General features: G+C 40.3%; 2 protein-coding genes across 3 annotated transcripts in view; both read left to right on the forward strand.

Moving 5' to 3' along the window:
• Positions 1 to 1,890, forward strand: part of fgd (faciogenital dysplasia) — a 53,745-nt gene extending 51,855 nt beyond the window's left edge. For both annotated transcript variants that reach the window (XM_051424880.1, XM_051424878.1), the window contains one exon: positions 302 to 1,890. In XM_051424880.1, the coding sequence (XP_051280840.1) occupies positions 302 to 547 (246 nt within the window). In that variant the 3' untranslated portion in view covers positions 548 to 1,890. The remainder of the gene's footprint in view (positions 1 to 301) is intronic.
• Positions 1,891 to 11,514: 9,624 nt separating this feature from the next.
• On the forward strand, positions 11,515 to 17,019 carry LOC127376882 (sushi domain-containing protein 3). The gene is made up of 5 exons (XM_051424255.1): positions 11,515 to 12,073; positions 13,720 to 13,914; positions 14,761 to 14,908; positions 15,607 to 15,774; positions 15,880 to 17,019. Exons 1-5 carry the CDS (start codon positions 11,989 to 11,991, stop codon positions 16,214 to 16,216), a joined length of 933 nt encoding a protein of 310 aa, XP_051280215.1. The 5' UTR covers positions 11,515 to 11,988; the 3' UTR covers positions 16,217 to 17,019.
• Positions 17,020 to 17,056: the final 37 nt, after the last annotated feature.

A 17,056-nucleotide genomic window follows, 5' to 3' on the forward strand; every position in this document is an offset into this window, starting at 1 on the left:
AATTTCCAAGACTAATATCCCAATCCCACAGCAGAAAGCTGCCATTCCAAAGATTAGGATTAATGGGAGTCGGACGAGTATTTCCTGATTATACAGAAAGCAAGAAGGGGAGGGGAGAGGGGAGGACAGGGTTTACTATACATGCCTTTTGGATATATTCTCCTGCAACTGAAGAGACAAGCTGTCACTAGACTGACAATGTGTTTCATCTTCCCTCAAAAGAATGCTTATTCAAGAGAAACCAAATTTTGCATACTATTTGATTTCTCCTAATTGACTTTTCACTCACTCATTTCTGTAGGACTCCAAGGGAGCGCGGCCAGTGCCTCTCCCTGGGTTCGAGGTCAGCATGGTACCGTCATCGGCAAGCGAGAAGTCGGAGGTCAAGCACGCGCTGCGGCTCAGTCACATCCAGCAAACTTTGCTCTTAAGTGCCCAAGATGCAGAACTTCAGACCAAGTGGGTGGACATCCTCTCCAAGGCTGCCCGCAGAGAAACGCCCACAGATGCATCAACGAGCCTGACTGAACACAGGAAGAGCCAGTAGTGGCCATGTTGGAGCCATAGGACTCGCTCCCTTCTCTCTCTCTCCTGTGTATAGAGCACACATTACTTGAATTCACTTTACCTTGGCACTTTTTGTTTTTTCCCCCTTTGAAAGGACCACTCAATCCTTCCTATGCCACTTCAATCTTATCCTCATGACCACACAGCTATTTCTTCTTCTCTATAAATCTTTCTGTCTGTCTCGAACACACACAAACAAGAAGGACTATGCTATCAAGCCACCAACGCCACTGTATGTATGTGTGGTTAGGATATTTTATTTCTCTGTCTTTTCAACAGCCAGAGAGGACTAAATCTTTTATTTGTAATATAGCTGAAGAAATTTTCCTGTATGATTTTTTTTTTTTAAAGATGAAGTTTCTTGTACATTATGAGACGGTGTTGTGAAGCATTAAATCTTATGTGTCTGTCTCTCCATTTGTGCGAATGTGTGTGTTTTGAGTGTGAGTCCCCTCCTGTGTTTATTAAGTATTGAATGTTAGTGTAAGAAACCTGCGCCTGCACCTCTCTGTTCTCTTCCCTCCTGCTGGAGAGACAGTGGCAGTTCAGTGGGTATTGTACAGTATGTATACTATAGTGCGATGTAAGGAAACAAAGAAAAAAAGACATTTTAACTTAAAAAGACACAGAGATGTGTACGCTTGTGGCTGGCCACCTGATGCTCCCACTGTCAGCTCCCATCTTACAGACCTTCTCCTCACCTTCTCTCTGCTATATTGGTAATAACTTCCTACCATCATTGTCTGTACACTCTGAGACCTCTAATCTGAGTCTGATCCACCACATTTCCTCTCTCTCATTATTGTGATTCGTCCAGATGAGAGTACGCAGCCAGAATGGGATCACGTGGCCTCAACTCTGACCCTGTGCTGCAGGTTCAGTCCCTCAATATCTCCACTTGTACACATACTCAATAAATCCTCTCCATGTAGTTCTTTCTCTCTCAGCATAGCAACCGTTTGCCTGCTTCTCTCCCTTTGGTGATGTGATGAAAACCAAGTACTGTACTGTAAAACTGTTTTCTGCCTTGGCCCCCATACCCTGCTCCTATCAGCCCCAGCCTTTAAGCAAAAGTAGCAAAAAAAAACTTGTCATTGGATCTCTTTGTGCATGTAAACTCACTCATATTTATGTACTGTGCTATGAAATCTTAGCCCCTGTCCCTCTTTTTATGCTCCAGAATTCATTCTTGTCGTACTGTAAGTGAGCGGACTCAGCATTGAGTGTTTTAAACATGGATTGTGCACAGTGGAAAAAGCAGTCAAGCATATCATCAATAAACAAGATGTTGTGATTCATGCAGTACCATGCTGTCCAACAAGATACTGACGTGTCGTGAGTTTTTGTCTGCAAATGTTTCTCCTTGTCTTTTCTTTTATTAAACACACAAGAACCACAGATATACTGTCTCTGAGAGTAAGGGAAAGACCAATCACAATGAGAGCCATACAGTGATATTTGTTCACTCCAGACACTGATCATGTATTGATATCACGCACAAAACAGCATATGACATAATGCCAGTAGATATTTGATTTAATACGCTGATGAGATGTAAGAGGCTTAATGACCATGTACTGTATGTGTGTGGTTTCTGTATTAATGTGTACATGTCATTTGGGGTTACTATACTGTAGTTTTAGTTTCATGCTTTTTATATTTCATATTCACTTCCAGTTTTCACTTCAGTTTGGTTTATTCATAACCACTCAAAAGTGTGTGAGGATGGGTTTTCAGTATTCAGTATTTCGCCTGAATCTCTCTGTCTACTTTGAATGGTAATGACAGAGCAAACAAAGTACATTTAGATTTAGATATTTCAGTTTGGACCAAAGTGGTGGACCAACCAACAATGCCATGCTGTTTCAGTTTTTAGATTTCTAGCTTTTCCATCTTCCTCTTTACTTTTGTGCATGCTCAGTTCTCATCAGATGTGATTCACTTGCTGTGGCTCAATGCATTTTTTTGTTGGCATGTGAGTGTTTTTATATGGATTGATGAACTGCTGAAAAATATAAATATATAGCAACTGTGAACAAAAGCCTTCATCGAAATGAAGTCCAGTACAGTTTCAAACACTTTGCCTGCTGTGTTCAGCAATATAGCCAGCTGTCACCATGAGAACTGTACTGTTGAGTTATAAGAAGGTTCTCAACATGAAAAGCAATACAAGCAGAGCACCAAAGGGTCATCTCATCTCATCTACTGCTGTTTAAATGTAATGTTAGATGATGATTCCAGTGAGCCACAGCTGTAGAGCGTGTACACTGCTTGCATGCATCTCTGATCAATCAAGTTATCAATTTCATAGTAAGCAGTTTAAACAATACAATATTAATCAATTTAACACACAGTTCTGATTGTGTGTGCGGGTGTGTGTAGATTATAGATTACAGGAATATGTGATTCACCAAAAGGGTTGGGCACTTAAACTATGGCTGATTTCAACTTTCATACACATGTCTGTATATTAGAGAAGGCGTGGGAAGGGTGTAATAAATCTTGATTCAATTCAGTTTTCTCCTACCTCCCTTCCTGTGTTTTGTCTCTTCTTTGGAGTCATCATGGTTGTTTTTGTAGGTATTGGTGTCCATTTCCAAAAAAAAGAAGTGAGGACAGCTATTGATAGGTGGTTTAAACATAACTTCTTTGTTTAGCAAGTCAACACTAAGTGTCAAAATGATGAATTGGAAGGCTGGTGTCTCTGTAGAGCTGTGAGCTGTGGTGCAGAGATAGAGAGCAAACTGCTGACTACCTCCTTCTGTCATAATTTTACATGCTGTACATCTAGAACAGAATGGAGCAGGGTGGGTACTGTGTCTACTGCAGGACGGAGACCACGCTGAGATAAGCCTCTCATCATCTCTCCAGAGTCCTCTCCTAGAAAACTCAAGTCTGTGTGTTGTTTTTCTTTCCAACTAATCTTTGAAAAAAAATGTTTTCTTCGAAAATATATCTGAGGAGCTCTTTTTCCCAATAGTTGAACTGGAGGTTTAAGTTGGTGGCAGGAAGTTTTTCTTCTTCCTAATTGTTTTGAAGGTGTTTTCTTTTTGGGTAATGCATATGTAGAGGTTTATGCAGTTCTTTATGTGTTACAGCTGACTACGGTTGCAGTGGAACTGTAACATGTCAAACTGACCTCTATCATCATAGCATCAAGGCTTCCTGTAATGGCTCTATTCATCAAGGGCACAGACCTCTATGAATGAGCACAAAAGGCAGGGTTGGTTGATCTGAGCCATTACTGATGTCAGAAATATAATAGAAAACAGTTGTCGGTGAAAGCAAGGCAAGGTAGAACATTTCAAATTATGATTTTTATAGGTTGTGACCATGATACTGTGAGGCTTGTTCCTCTCCCACAACAGCTGAGGGGAATGGTTTTAATGGGAAAGCTGTCATATGCCACTGGAGCGTAAGCCTCTTACCAGCTGTTTACTTGTGTGATTGTGCATGTGCATGTGTGTGTGTATGCATCTGTGTGGCCCAGAACATTTGCATTTTGCATTCCCAAATCTCTGAGTACACACCCTGCTGACCTACCTATTTGGGGAAAGTGGGAAGAACAAATTACCACCTGCCTTTCACATAAAGTACCTCCAATTTCTCTTTTCTTCTCTTGCACAAGCAGTGCCTTTAGATGGCGATGTTAATTGATCAGCCTGTCAGTCCAACACTTTGGTCCACTGAAGGTTTGACATGAAATTTGGTACAGACATTATCGGTCCCTTGAGGATATTTCATAATAACTAACCTGACTTTTAATGTGGGCTTGTGTCAACAGTAGGTCACCATTTCACCTCAACACATCTAAACACCTCTAAAACTATTCTTTAATACACATTAACCTCACTGAGATTAGTGCTAACTGTAGTAGTTTGGGATGCACTGAGCTCAAAGCACAGATTTAGAACAGTGGTTTCCATCTTAGGGGTCAGGACCTGCCAGGGGTTTACAAGGTAAAGCTTAGTAAAATCTTAATCTGAGTTTTATAATAAACTGTTTTATTATAAAAACTAGGATAGCTATGGGTTATTTATTCTGACTTAAGTGAAATAAATTACTCATACTCGTAACAATTTGCAGGTACATTTTTGAGTAGAATGGAAATAAAATAAAGAAGTTAGAATGGCTTTAATGAAATAATTTGACCAAGTAATATTAAGTTGGTTCAACTCATTTAAATATAATATATATACATAAAAAATTAAAACATTAATAGACCAGCAAACATGTATTTGCTGACCTGAGTTGAAAATAAAGTCACGCTTCCTTCCCCCTGTGCTGCTGTCAGCCTGTCTCTAGTTTGTTTACCTAGCTCGTCTGCTCCTTGTAGGTAGAGTGACTGAAACTGCTGTTTTTCTCATCTACCACAGTGAAATAACGATTTATTTCAACCAAACCAAAAGTTGGTGATTGTTGGAACAGAAAGACTAACAAAGACTGTTTTAGTGAGTTTTATTTTGTTTCTTCATAAGTTTTTAAAAGTCAAAACAAATATTGTTTGTTGTACTAAAATAATTAGCTAGTTTGGGTATAGCCTTATTTAGTCCTACAGGATTTTTAGGATTCCAATAAAGCAAGAGTTGGAATAACTTAAAAAAATGCATGCCTATTGTTAATAATTTGCAGTGCAAAATGCATTTGATAAAGAGTCAGTATGTGTAGCATAATGCTGCCCTTTTGTCATCACATCTGCAGCAACACCCACGCCCAAACGCAAACTCTAAACTTTTGCATTTTGTAGTGAAGCAAGAAGACAGTTCTCCATTCCTGGAAAGGAAGTGGTGACGACTGTTTCCTGTCGTTTTCGTGTTTTGTACTCTGCGATTAGGGTTTGTTCCCCCCATGTATAAGACTATATTGTCTGTGTGGGTGATGCAAGACTGTTTTTTTTTTAAAACTCAAACAAATTACTTTCTGGAAGTGAGATCACTGACAAAACATAATTTCATAACCATTGTACTTGGTAGGATCTGTATCACACCCTGGCACTCCCGCGGAAACAAAAATCCACCAGACGCCCTGGGGGAAATGTCCTGCATTTAATCACAGAATCTGATGGTACATGATAGAGATTTACTAGCTGATGATGGATTGCTGTGATTGTAACAATACATCACCAGAGACAACATCAATCACATCTTTGTCTCACTCATTGCCTGAGTGGAGGTGGGAAAAGAAGAAATCTCATTGAGATTCACAGCCACTGGAGAGGGTTGGTCATTCTATCATTATGCTAATTAGAAATCGTTAAGCTGAATGTGATGATGATGATTTCAGGTCTATTTAAGTGGATGATATAATGGCCTCAGGAGACTTTGTCTCTCCCCAAATCCTTATAGTTACACATCCTACTAGACAAAACAGCATTATGTCATGGAACAATAAAGAAGTTTTCTATTCATTCCTAAGTAAACCTAATATTTAATTTATTCCCCAGAGCTTCACACCTATTTTCATTCTGACAAATATGTAAATGGGTGAGAACTTGTACGCACTTACACTAAATTAAATTATGCTGCAGCCTAAATGAGCACATATAATGACAAAAACAACATCCATAACTGAACACTGTCTACTCTGGGCCATTGAACAAATTATGTTGTAAAACACCAGACCTGAATATTTTATTATGCAGAACATCTAATATCTCATCAACGTGAATGGAGTATTGGGAAATGATGTGGAGCCACATGACAACATCTAAAGCTCACTGAGAGAAACACAGAGTGATTTGGAATAACAGCAGTCATAAAAGAATGAATAATTTGGCAGGCATTTAAATAAAAAAAAAGTCAAGTGAGATGCAGCTAAACAAAATCACAAGGTTTACACACGCAAACATGACCTAAAAAAACACTGTTTATAAGATATCCAAAATATTTATTATAGAACTGCATCCAGCCACAATTTGGCTTCATATTGAGCCTGGAAATTAGGCGGAATATGAATATAAGGTTTAAGTAAAAGCTCTGCTGGACACAGAGACAATGTTCAATGTCCAGTTTAGAAATCTTTGGGGACATTATGTTCTCCAATAAAAGGTTTGGTGATGCTATTTTCTTCAAATGTCTTCGATAACAAGGTGCAGCTTGTATATTTTGTCCTGTGAATGGAGGTAGATGAACGTACAAAGAGAATGACCTAAGTAAAGAACTGGATGAACTTCACACGGGAGCCACCAGACCATGGCAGCCCTGATATGAGAAGCAGATTTCTATTTATTCCGTTATCAAACTCAGTACTTTGTCTTTTCCTTTTCTGATGTGTTGCTCACTTGAACCATTCTAGAAAAGTGAGCTTTCCTTATTTGCCGGAAATGAACAACTCAGCACACTACCCCCTCACTTAACCTAAGAGATATCCCTTTTTCACAAGCTTTCTTTTAGCTTAGTTTTCCCACCTTCTACGTTGAGGCCAAGTGACCTTATCACTTTCCTTTCTCTCCTGTTTTCTTTCAGCATCCATTTGTGCCATTCCCCAGACTCTCTCATCTTTCATTTGTTGTCTTCAGCACCGTTGGGCTGCCCTGCTGTTAGCGCTGCTGTCATTACCAGTAGGAATCGTCCCTGTTTGCACCAGTCATATTAACACACATGGATGTCAGTGCACTTAAGGAATTTGCAGGATAGCTGTGACATAATAAAACTGATGCAATTTCCTTACTATGTTTCATGCTTTCTTTCACTTACTCCCTCTTTGCATCTTTTTTTTCTTGGTCCATTTCTCTTCCCTCGTGACAGGGGTGTTGAAAAGATCTGGGCCTCTGGGTGAAGGGCTGCAGGAGGATGTATTTAACTGGAAGCACTGCAGCAATGTGATATAACGGCTGACTGGTCACTCTTAACTCCTTGTGATGGGTGTCAGAAAATTAGATTTTCTCCTCAGTGGTCAATAAAGTCATAAATTATGTACAATATTTACATTTTTTAGCCACGCTATCAGTATGGCTTTAGGGATGGAAATGTCCGTCGGACCACCACTTTTGTCTAGGCTGAAATATCTAAACAACTTTTTTATGAGATGCCATGAAATTTAGAACAGACATCCATGACTCAATGAATCTTAATGACTTTTTATGTTGCCCCATCCGGAGGTTGATATTTATGATTCTGAGAAATGCTTCGGTAATTGTTGGATGGATTGCCATGAAATTTGGTGCAAATGCTCATGTACCTGTAAGGATGAATTGCAATAACACTTTATCCCAGTCAGGTGAAAACATTTATTTATCCAATATTGCTTTATGACTAAAGGAGGTCTGCACAGTACTACAAGACACACCGACTACTACATGCCCTCGAAGCAGTCGTAGTTTGGTTAGGTTTAGGCACAAATACTACATGGTTAGGTTTAGGAAAACTTTTTTCAGGATTACTTTTTGGGTTAAAAAAATTACATGTCTCAGGGTGTGTGTTGTGTAGTAATGTTGGTTTGTTGTGTAGACTGTGAGACTGCTGATAGACCCTTCTCCACCTGCAAAACTAATGATATTCCAATCAGCCTCACCTACACTTTGTGCTCATTAGCAGTTACCTACAGTTAGCATGTTTGCAATTAACTGAAATATTGAACATTGGTAAGGTAAGCATTACCTGCTAAACACCAGCTTATCTGCATTATCAGTGTTAGCATGTCTCCATGTGGACATTAGCATTTAGTTCAAAGTAACTACAGCCTGACACAGCAGCTAACGTTGCTGTAGACTCTTGTTTTCTTTGTGTGTCAGCACCAAAAGCCAAGTTCAGTTCAATTTCTCAAAGGGCTATTTCTTTTAGTGCCTCTTATATTTAATGCTTCAAATATTATGCACTCATGTGATGAAACCAATCACAAGCTGGATAGGAAATTCTGCATCATATAAGCTCATGGATTTTAAAGTAGAGGTGCAATTCAATCTGTTTTACAAAACAAATCCCTGACAAAGAAAGTATGCCTAACTGACTCAATTTCACCTCCCAGCACTGCTGCTTAATACTGTCCCTCATCCTCCGGTGTCTGAGAATTGCTGTGCATCTGCAACCCATGCCTTGCAAGCTGTGCACGTCTGAGATAGCACTGTGGCAAAGAAATGCTTGATCAACTCAGTTTCCTCCTAAAGTCTCATTCTTCTCACCTGCCACCCATTTCCCATCTCTCCTCTCTTTTATTTCTCACTCTCTCCCAGCGACTATATGAAGGTGCAGATTTATGGAGTGGCCCAGTCGCTGGTGGCCACAGTCCAGCCTGAACAAGTGATTTGTTCAGAGATTACAGTCACAGAAGACAGAGAGAGAGCATTAATGATGTTATAGACAGATCAGTAGGTGTGTGTGAGAAAGAGAGGAAGTAAGAGAGAATGTGGGTGTCATTTTGAAAGTGTTGTCTACTTGACAAGAGTTGTCAACCATATGCATTTCTCAGCAGCAGAGACAGTCCATCTCTTAATGAGGCATTAACTTTAAATGGTTTCTGGGAAGTATTTCATTCTTAAGCACTCTATTTTTAACAAAAAGTCCTGTTTCAGTTGTGTTATAATGACTAATACTTATAACAGTGATCCACAGGGGGCTTTATTTGCAATAAGCAATCACTCAGCACAGCTCTTCATCCCCTAAGTAGAAGAGGCCTTTGAATAAAATAATTGTCTCATGGCTAGTGCTGGGTAGTCAGGCAATTAACATTAACATCTCACTGGATGTTTGTTTTATCACTTTAGGAACTAACCAAGGACACTTCGGAGCGGGCGTCTTCAGTCTCCTCCACCCTGACCTCCAGCCATATGTGGCCTGGTTCGAACAGCAGTGTTGACGGGGCCGTTGGCAGTGTGGGACCGTGCCCCTCCTGCTCTGCTTAATTACCTGCGTGATGGAGTGGTCTCCTCCTCCAGCAGAGCCACTGTGCCACACGGTGTCAGGGGCAGTGCGGATATGTGGAGCGGACCAGTCTCACCTACTTCACCTTTCTCTGTCTCTCTTGTCAGATCATATTAATAATAAAACAGCAACAGTAGGGGAGTGTTTTTCTCTTGGTCATGGTGCCACTTGGCAAGCAAACTACTACAATATCAGCTTTATTCCTTTAAAATGCAGCAAAAGAGGCATTATTGACTGCCCCAGGCTTCATTAGCAAGCCTCTTGGTTGTATATTGGATTGCACAGAGAACATATCACACAAGCCAGGGTGGAGAATAAAGTGGAAGGCACTGAGAGTCCAAACTGTACCCGCTCAGACTATGCCAGACCACATTAACAGTTGCTGTAGCAACCGGCTCCAAATCAGAGGAGAAAACTCGAACACTTTAAGCAGACTAATTTCTCAAAATGTCCTCATCCACTCATCTCCCTCCTTCTTGTCTACCTCTAAAAGTAATGTGGAATATTCTTGAACACACTGAATTCATAGAATCAAAAGTGGTATAACTGTGGACATTCAGCAGTTATTTAAGGGAGAGGCATACATTCTGAAATCTGGCTTGTTTTCAACTATATCTTCATTAAAATTCAATACATGACTCATAAAAACAAAGTGACATTGGGAGCTGAACGCAGGCCTTTCTTTCAAAGTTGCATAAATATAGAAATTTTAGAAGAGCTGCTTTCATGCCTAGTGATGCCAACTGATGAAGATCTTTTTTTTTATCAGAAAGTTCACCAGGAAGGGAAAGGCATAAAAAAATGTTATCTGAAAAGTATAGCTGTTGCTATTTAGTAGAGTAAAAGTACAATCTTTTCATCTCAGATGTAGTGGAGTAGAAGTCTAAAGTTTCATAAAATGGAAATATTCAAGTTAAGTGCAAGTACCTGCAATGTGTACTTAAGTACAGTACTAGAGTAAATGTACCTACAGTTAATTCCTACCACTAGAAATAATTAAGGCAACACATTTCTATTTTTGGTCAGTCGTCAACATAACTCTAAAGCATTTACATATCCATACGTCTCCTGTATAAAGACTTTTAATCAGATATGCTAATATATTCATGAATGATGAGGCAAGCAGCTGTCTGAACAGAGGCTCCCAGTGCGTCTGAGGTGGTGTGTGGGGGTTTGCTCAGGTGAACAGGGCTGTGCCTGTGGAGACACTTATCACCCACAGCAGAAACAGTCTCATGCATGCCCAGAATCCTCAATGACATTAGACTGACGTGGAGTTTCAACAAGAGGGGCTGCTTTCAGATGCAAGTGAAAATAAGAACCTTCATTTTTTAGACTTTGTATGCTTTTAGTGATCTATGATGCTTGTAAATATGTTTGGGTGTAAGTAGATTGTCTCCATGTTTTGAAAATGCATCTGGTATTTTTTTTCCCTCATGAAATGTTTAAATTGCTTTTGTTTAATTTATAGCTGCATATCATTACATTTCCAACCATCCATGGTTGGGCAGTGAAATGATTCACATTGTCCAAGTCACCTCACCAGTCAGCAGCCACAAGTGAAACCACAAGCCTAACCGACCTGTGACACAATAAGACACAAAGAGGGAAGTGAAAGCATTCTGTCTAGATCATACACAGGTAGTAACATGAAGAAACAATTGGTTACTTAAAAAGAAACAGCATATATTATACAGTCAAATGTTTTACATACACTGTTCATTTCACTGGAATGTGTTGAAAGAGATCTCAGTCTCACACCATTTGTAAGACCCTTCTCCATTACCGACTTCTCTTCCTCCGAATTTGCTATCACTGCTGCAACTTGTCAGCATTATTTAACAGAACATCCTGCATCTCTTAACTTTGAAGCTTATGAGCATCACTTCATAAATGTAAACTCCTCAGTGATCTAAAAATACTTTAGAGGCAACCACATGTTATTTGGAACTCACACTTTCACCTTCTTAAGCTTGTGTGTGCAAACATTAACTGTATGGATGTGGATGGCACTATAATGTAAGCTGTTCTGTGGTTAACAGAATCATACATCTCTTAATCCCCTCATAGGTGAGCTTTACGTCACTGTCTGTGTGTGTGTTTGAAGCACCACATCCTGATCTCAAACTGAGCGGCAGTGCAACATCCTGCCAGCAAACCGCGTTTTTTCTGTTGTAGTTACTGTAGCTGGCCGACTTGACCTGACCAGGTGTAATCCACAAAGTCATAGTTGCTTTGGTCGACAAGGTCTCGACCGATCGCTTCATCTGTCTCCGTCCTCTCTAGGGCTCATCCGCTTGCGCGACAGAAGCCACAGCGCGCTGTCCAAACCGGGCATTAGAAGAAGTGAACGATGCGGTGAGAGAGCATTGTGGGAGGACTCTGTGGACGACAAGCAGTCCACTTAGAGATAGAGAGGCGAACAAAATCGCACGGAGACGCTCACGCACGACTCCAGCAAAGGAATTTCGACCTGTTTACCCTGTACCGGGCACAGAGGAGCACCGTTGCGCAGTCTTTACGCACAACCAAAGAGCGGACCTGGGGGGCGTCTGTCGCCACCATGTCAGCGGCAACAGCTTCAATAGCAGATGTCTCCAGGACTGAATTTAAAAACAGAGATGACAGCCGTGACCGGAATAAAGCAGGTAAGACCGAGGAAATAGCAAACCAAACGATGTCTAATTCGCACTCGAGTTGAACGTGTAGGATGTGTGTGGGACGGAGGCTTGTTTTTGGCACTTTGCACTTATTCCAGTTCTATTCTTAACATTAATGTTTTTTTTTTTTTTTTTGGTGGGGGGTATACATTTTTATTCAATCACTGACCCCTAGAAATTATCAGTACAACATTTATATAGATCTAATGTGTTTAGGCTCTTAATTTCCGCTTGTGCATGGTCCCTTTGGGGGCTTACAGTGCTTGTTTATCAAGGTATATAATGTGTGGCATTTGTAGATTTATTCATGGGTGAGAAATATAAATACACTTATATATTGATAAATACATTTTACATCATACAATAAGTGTCACGTGGGGAAATTTAATGAACTTCATGCCCACCTCTCTAAAAGATCTCAAAATTTGTGTCTATTTTTAAATAGCAAAAAATAAAGAGGAAGTGGAAAAGGGTGGCAACTCCTTGCGCCGATGCACAGCTGGGCGCCTCGCACACACACACAAACACACACTCGCACGTTATATAAAAGTGATGCTCTCTACTTATCGGCAATGAAGTGCGTCCTTGTGTTACATAAACTTGAATATGATGAGCTGATGCTAATGGCCTTCAGGGCAGTATTTATCCCCGTTGAGTCTGACCCAGTGCCGTTGTAAAATGTGATCAGAAGCGAGTGTAATTCTTTAAAAATAACAATACCTTCTGTCTGTCTGTCTGTCTGTCTGTCTGTCCCGAAACCACAAACTTTTGGTGTCATTTGACGCCCCTTGTGGTGATAAACATGCGTCACATGTTTTCACCAGAAGTGCATCTATAAAATTATTTCCCTTAATTTAGTAGTGACAAGGAACATTGCAAAACGTCTCTTGTGATACGTCCCATTGTTTTAAAGTGAAAACCAGAAGCAGTTTTCCCCCAGCAAACAAGCTGGTTTTGACTTTTCTTGGGCCTGATCATGTTATCCTTCCCAATTCTGTTGGAATATCACTGAACTGATGTCATTGTGTTTATTTCCATTCCAGCAGCTTGTGTCATGATGAAGTGATACTGTTATGTTGTAGGGTTATCGTGGCAGACTGCTGGCGTACTGAGATGACACAGTGAGAGACCTTCCCTCCTGTAATATGCTGAGCACTGTTGTGCTGTATGATAACCCTTTTTTCGAGCATGGCTCCAGATGGCCTGTGTGTTTCCACCAGCCTCGCAGGCCTTTTGTTTAATGATTTATCACATTTCCTGCTTCGATACTGTTAGAATTCGATGCAGCTCAGCACCCGGCTGTTACAGGGGGGGCCAGTGTTTTGTCACGCAGCGTTGTGCAGCCCTACAGGGGTTCAGGGCTGATAGCTGTGGAATGACTGTCCCATTCCACACTGAATCTCATCTGCAGCGCTCCAATCTTATGTGCTGTTCACACTGTTCACCCAAAATTGTTTTTGTGCTACTTTTGAATTTTAAGTTGTCTGATCATCTTGAGAAAACAAAATTCTTTTGAAGATACATGAATTATACATGTGTTCAAACTTTGGGGGAACTTTTGGTGATTTATGCACATCTAACATCTGCAACATAATTCAGACACAACCAGTGACAGTCAGAGTTTTTTCTTTTAGGTCCGTCCCAGACTCAGTGCACACCCAGGCCTCTTCCAGCCCTGGGCACCCAGAGGATTATTCAGGGCAACGGTACCAATGTGGGCACAGTCATTTCCCTGCAGTGCCCAGCCAAACACAAACTGGTCGGTAGTGAGCTGATGTGCGTCATGGGCAACAACAGCACCCACTGGGTGGGGGAGAACTACTGTAAACGTAAGTAGAAACAGAAACTTAGACCTGACAGTTAATATAGAAAGAATGGCAGTCATTGCAGGAGTAGCTCCTGGCCAGGGGGATATTACTTTATGAACGTATTCATACACTGAAATGTGTTTGTGTGCAGATTAAATGTTCCCGATGCTTTACTGGGAGAATTGCAGTGGCTGCAAAACTTGCCCTGAACTGTCTGTCAGCTCATTATTCTGAAGAGATGGAATATATATTAAACATTATGTGATAGGCATTGTGGCTAGTGGCAATGTTACATGAATACACTTAAGGTATTAGTTGGCTTGCACTAATTAAACCTCGAAATTATGTGAAAACACATTCAAGAGAAAATAATTTGTTGCTTGGGGATAAAGCTCATTTAAGGAGAATATTAATGCAAATGCAGGTAGAGGGGAATGATTACAAGCAGGTGCAGAGTTAGTCATTCTTTTGGTGGATGAGTGAGTGGAAAAAGTGAGAGTACCATCTTAATTATGTTTCAGGATCAATCATCATGGGAGAGAAGAAACTGAAAGAAATGAAAAATGGAATTTGTGTTTTATTGTCCTTTCCATGATGAGCTGACTTTATTGATGACTTTATTTCCGCCAATCTCCTCTGGTTAAATGGTAAATGAATAATGAATAATGAAAGATGTGTGATATAGCAGTCTTTGTGACAGACTTTATCTAGAAAGCCTAAGCATGGTTGCAATACTTTTGGGGCAGTCGAGTTTGATTAGGAAATGTTATACACAGATTTTGCAGGTTGATGAATGCAGTTGTCTAATGCATTGAGCGCATTACATGGAAATAAATCAGTCAATAGTCTTCTTCTCTCATACTCCAGCTCTGTCTCCCTATGAGGACTATGGTTTCCGTGTGGCTGTGCTGGCATCCATTGTAAGCTCAGCCATTATCTTCCTCATGTCCATGGCCTTCATCACCTGCTGTTTGCTTGACTGCATCAAAGAGGACAAAAGAAAAAAGGAGGAAAGGTGAGTGAGAAACAAACAGCAGTGGAAGAAGTACTCGGATTGTTTACTTAGTACCACAGTGTAAAAGTACTCCATTATAAATAAAAGTCCTTCATTTAAAAGCCTCCCAAAAGGTGGCCTGTTGGGTTGTGTTGTAAACAAACAAACGTTATGTATATATTCATAATGTTACCCCTGAAAATGGATTGTGTGCATCCTTTAGCTCTAACAAATGTGTTGAATGCATAATTTCCTTCCTCATAAAATATTTGCAAAGCCAGTTTTGAAGTATTTTAAATCCAGTATTGTTAACATCTGTCTTTATGTATGCATGCTTGTTTAGAGAGGAGATGTCTCTTTGATTGAAGAAAAAAGTCATAGACATCTGAAATGTGTCAAGGACAAACAAACTACTAGTTTAATCTGGAACAATATTTTATATTAAATATGTAGTTATTGTGATTTAATCAAAATTCTGTAAAAACTAATAACTATAGCTGTCAAATAAATGTAGTGGGATAAAAACTACAACATTCCTCTCTGAAATATAACAGCAGTACCTCAAAACTGTACTTAAGTACAGTACTTGATTAAATAAACCTAGTTACTTTACATCACTGAAGGAAAAGGATGGACAGAAACAAAGAAGAGAGTTATCCTGTGATGCATTTACAAACTGAAATACTGACGTACAGGTTCACATTGATTTCTTTGAACAGGGAGTCAGATGTGTGGCAGTGGGAGGAGCAGGCCCAGTGCCAGGAGGACAGCAGGTCTCGTTACAGCCATAAAGGCAGGAACAACAACAACAACAACACCCAGGAGAAGGGGCTTTCACCGTGGGACACCGGTAACCCAGCCATGTGCGACAACACGCGAGTCTGCAGGTGAGATCTTGGCTGAAACAGTCAAAAATGAAAAAATAAATAGTAAAAAAATTGTCCCTGAAGGCTTACAAATCAGCTGAAACATTTCTTTTCTTCCCTCCACAGATGTCATCAGCAGTACGCCTATGGTCCTGCCCACACATATGGCCACACTCCTCTGCTTTCTGCTCTCCCCGGCTATGACTATGACCAGCCTCTCTTACCCCAAAACCCACAATCTGCACAAATCTCCGGTCCGCCACCGCAATACTTCGGACCTCCTCAGTCTTCCTGTCAAACTACGAGCCCAGGCCTGGTCCACATCTCAGGGCCGGGTTTAGTGTGGCAGTATGGAGGACAGCAGAGCAGTTTGTCGGGAGTGAACCCATCAACCACAGATGAGTCCAACGCGAAGAATATAAACCCTGCCAAAGAATTTTCCATACGGATTATATCAGTGTGAGGACACATTGCCCAGGAGGTGAATACCATCAGTACTAACCAAATATGTACAACAGCGTCGCCTGTATCAATGAGGACTAGGGGAAGAAATTACTGAACATTCCTGGTCTTGTTGAAATGTTCGTGTCTGCAGTTCTACACAGTATGAAGGCTCCACGGGCATACTGATCTGACAGACGTATGTGCCTTTTGTAAACTATAATGGCACACTGCCCTCTGTCTGAAACGGGGAGCCATTGCACTTTCAGGACACCAGCCTTGTTGGACGACACTCCCTGTAATTAGAAGTTCAAGATACTTTCATGCCCTTAATTGAGCTTTTCAGAAACCAACTAAATCATTATGTTGTGGTTAAAGTTAATAGTTAAGGTGTTTAAAAGGATATAGTTCACAACACATTGTAGGCAGCTGAGGAAGTTGTCTGAGAAACTCATCTCAGGGCAGTTTGTTGGACGGGGGAGAGCAGCTGGAAAGCAGCCAGTATGTAAATATCTTTTTTTTTAAAAGAATGTAAATAAATAAAAGACTTCTACTGATAATAAGTGAGACTGTATTGAAATAGACAAATGCAAATGTTTACAAGCCAACATGATAAGGCAGCAGTACAGTGATTTTGATTGGATGTGTAATGATGGAGCTTACATACAGGAATGGCATGTCAAAGAATGTATTAATGACTTATAATAATAAGTAAAATGTATTAATATGATTATTATGATCATTATGATTATTATGATTATTATGATTATTATTATTGCCAGGTCTCTAATGGAAAAAGGGAATAAAATAAAGTGATAAACGACACCTCTCACCTCTGGCTCAGTGTTTGCAACAGAAAGCT

Source organism: Dicentrarchus labrax, unplaced genomic scaffold (assembly GCF_905237075.1).
Source record: "Dicentrarchus labrax unplaced genomic scaffold, dlabrax2021, whole genome shotgun sequence".
NCBI classification, from domain to species: Eukaryota; Metazoa; Chordata; class Actinopteri; family Moronidae; genus Dicentrarchus; species Dicentrarchus labrax.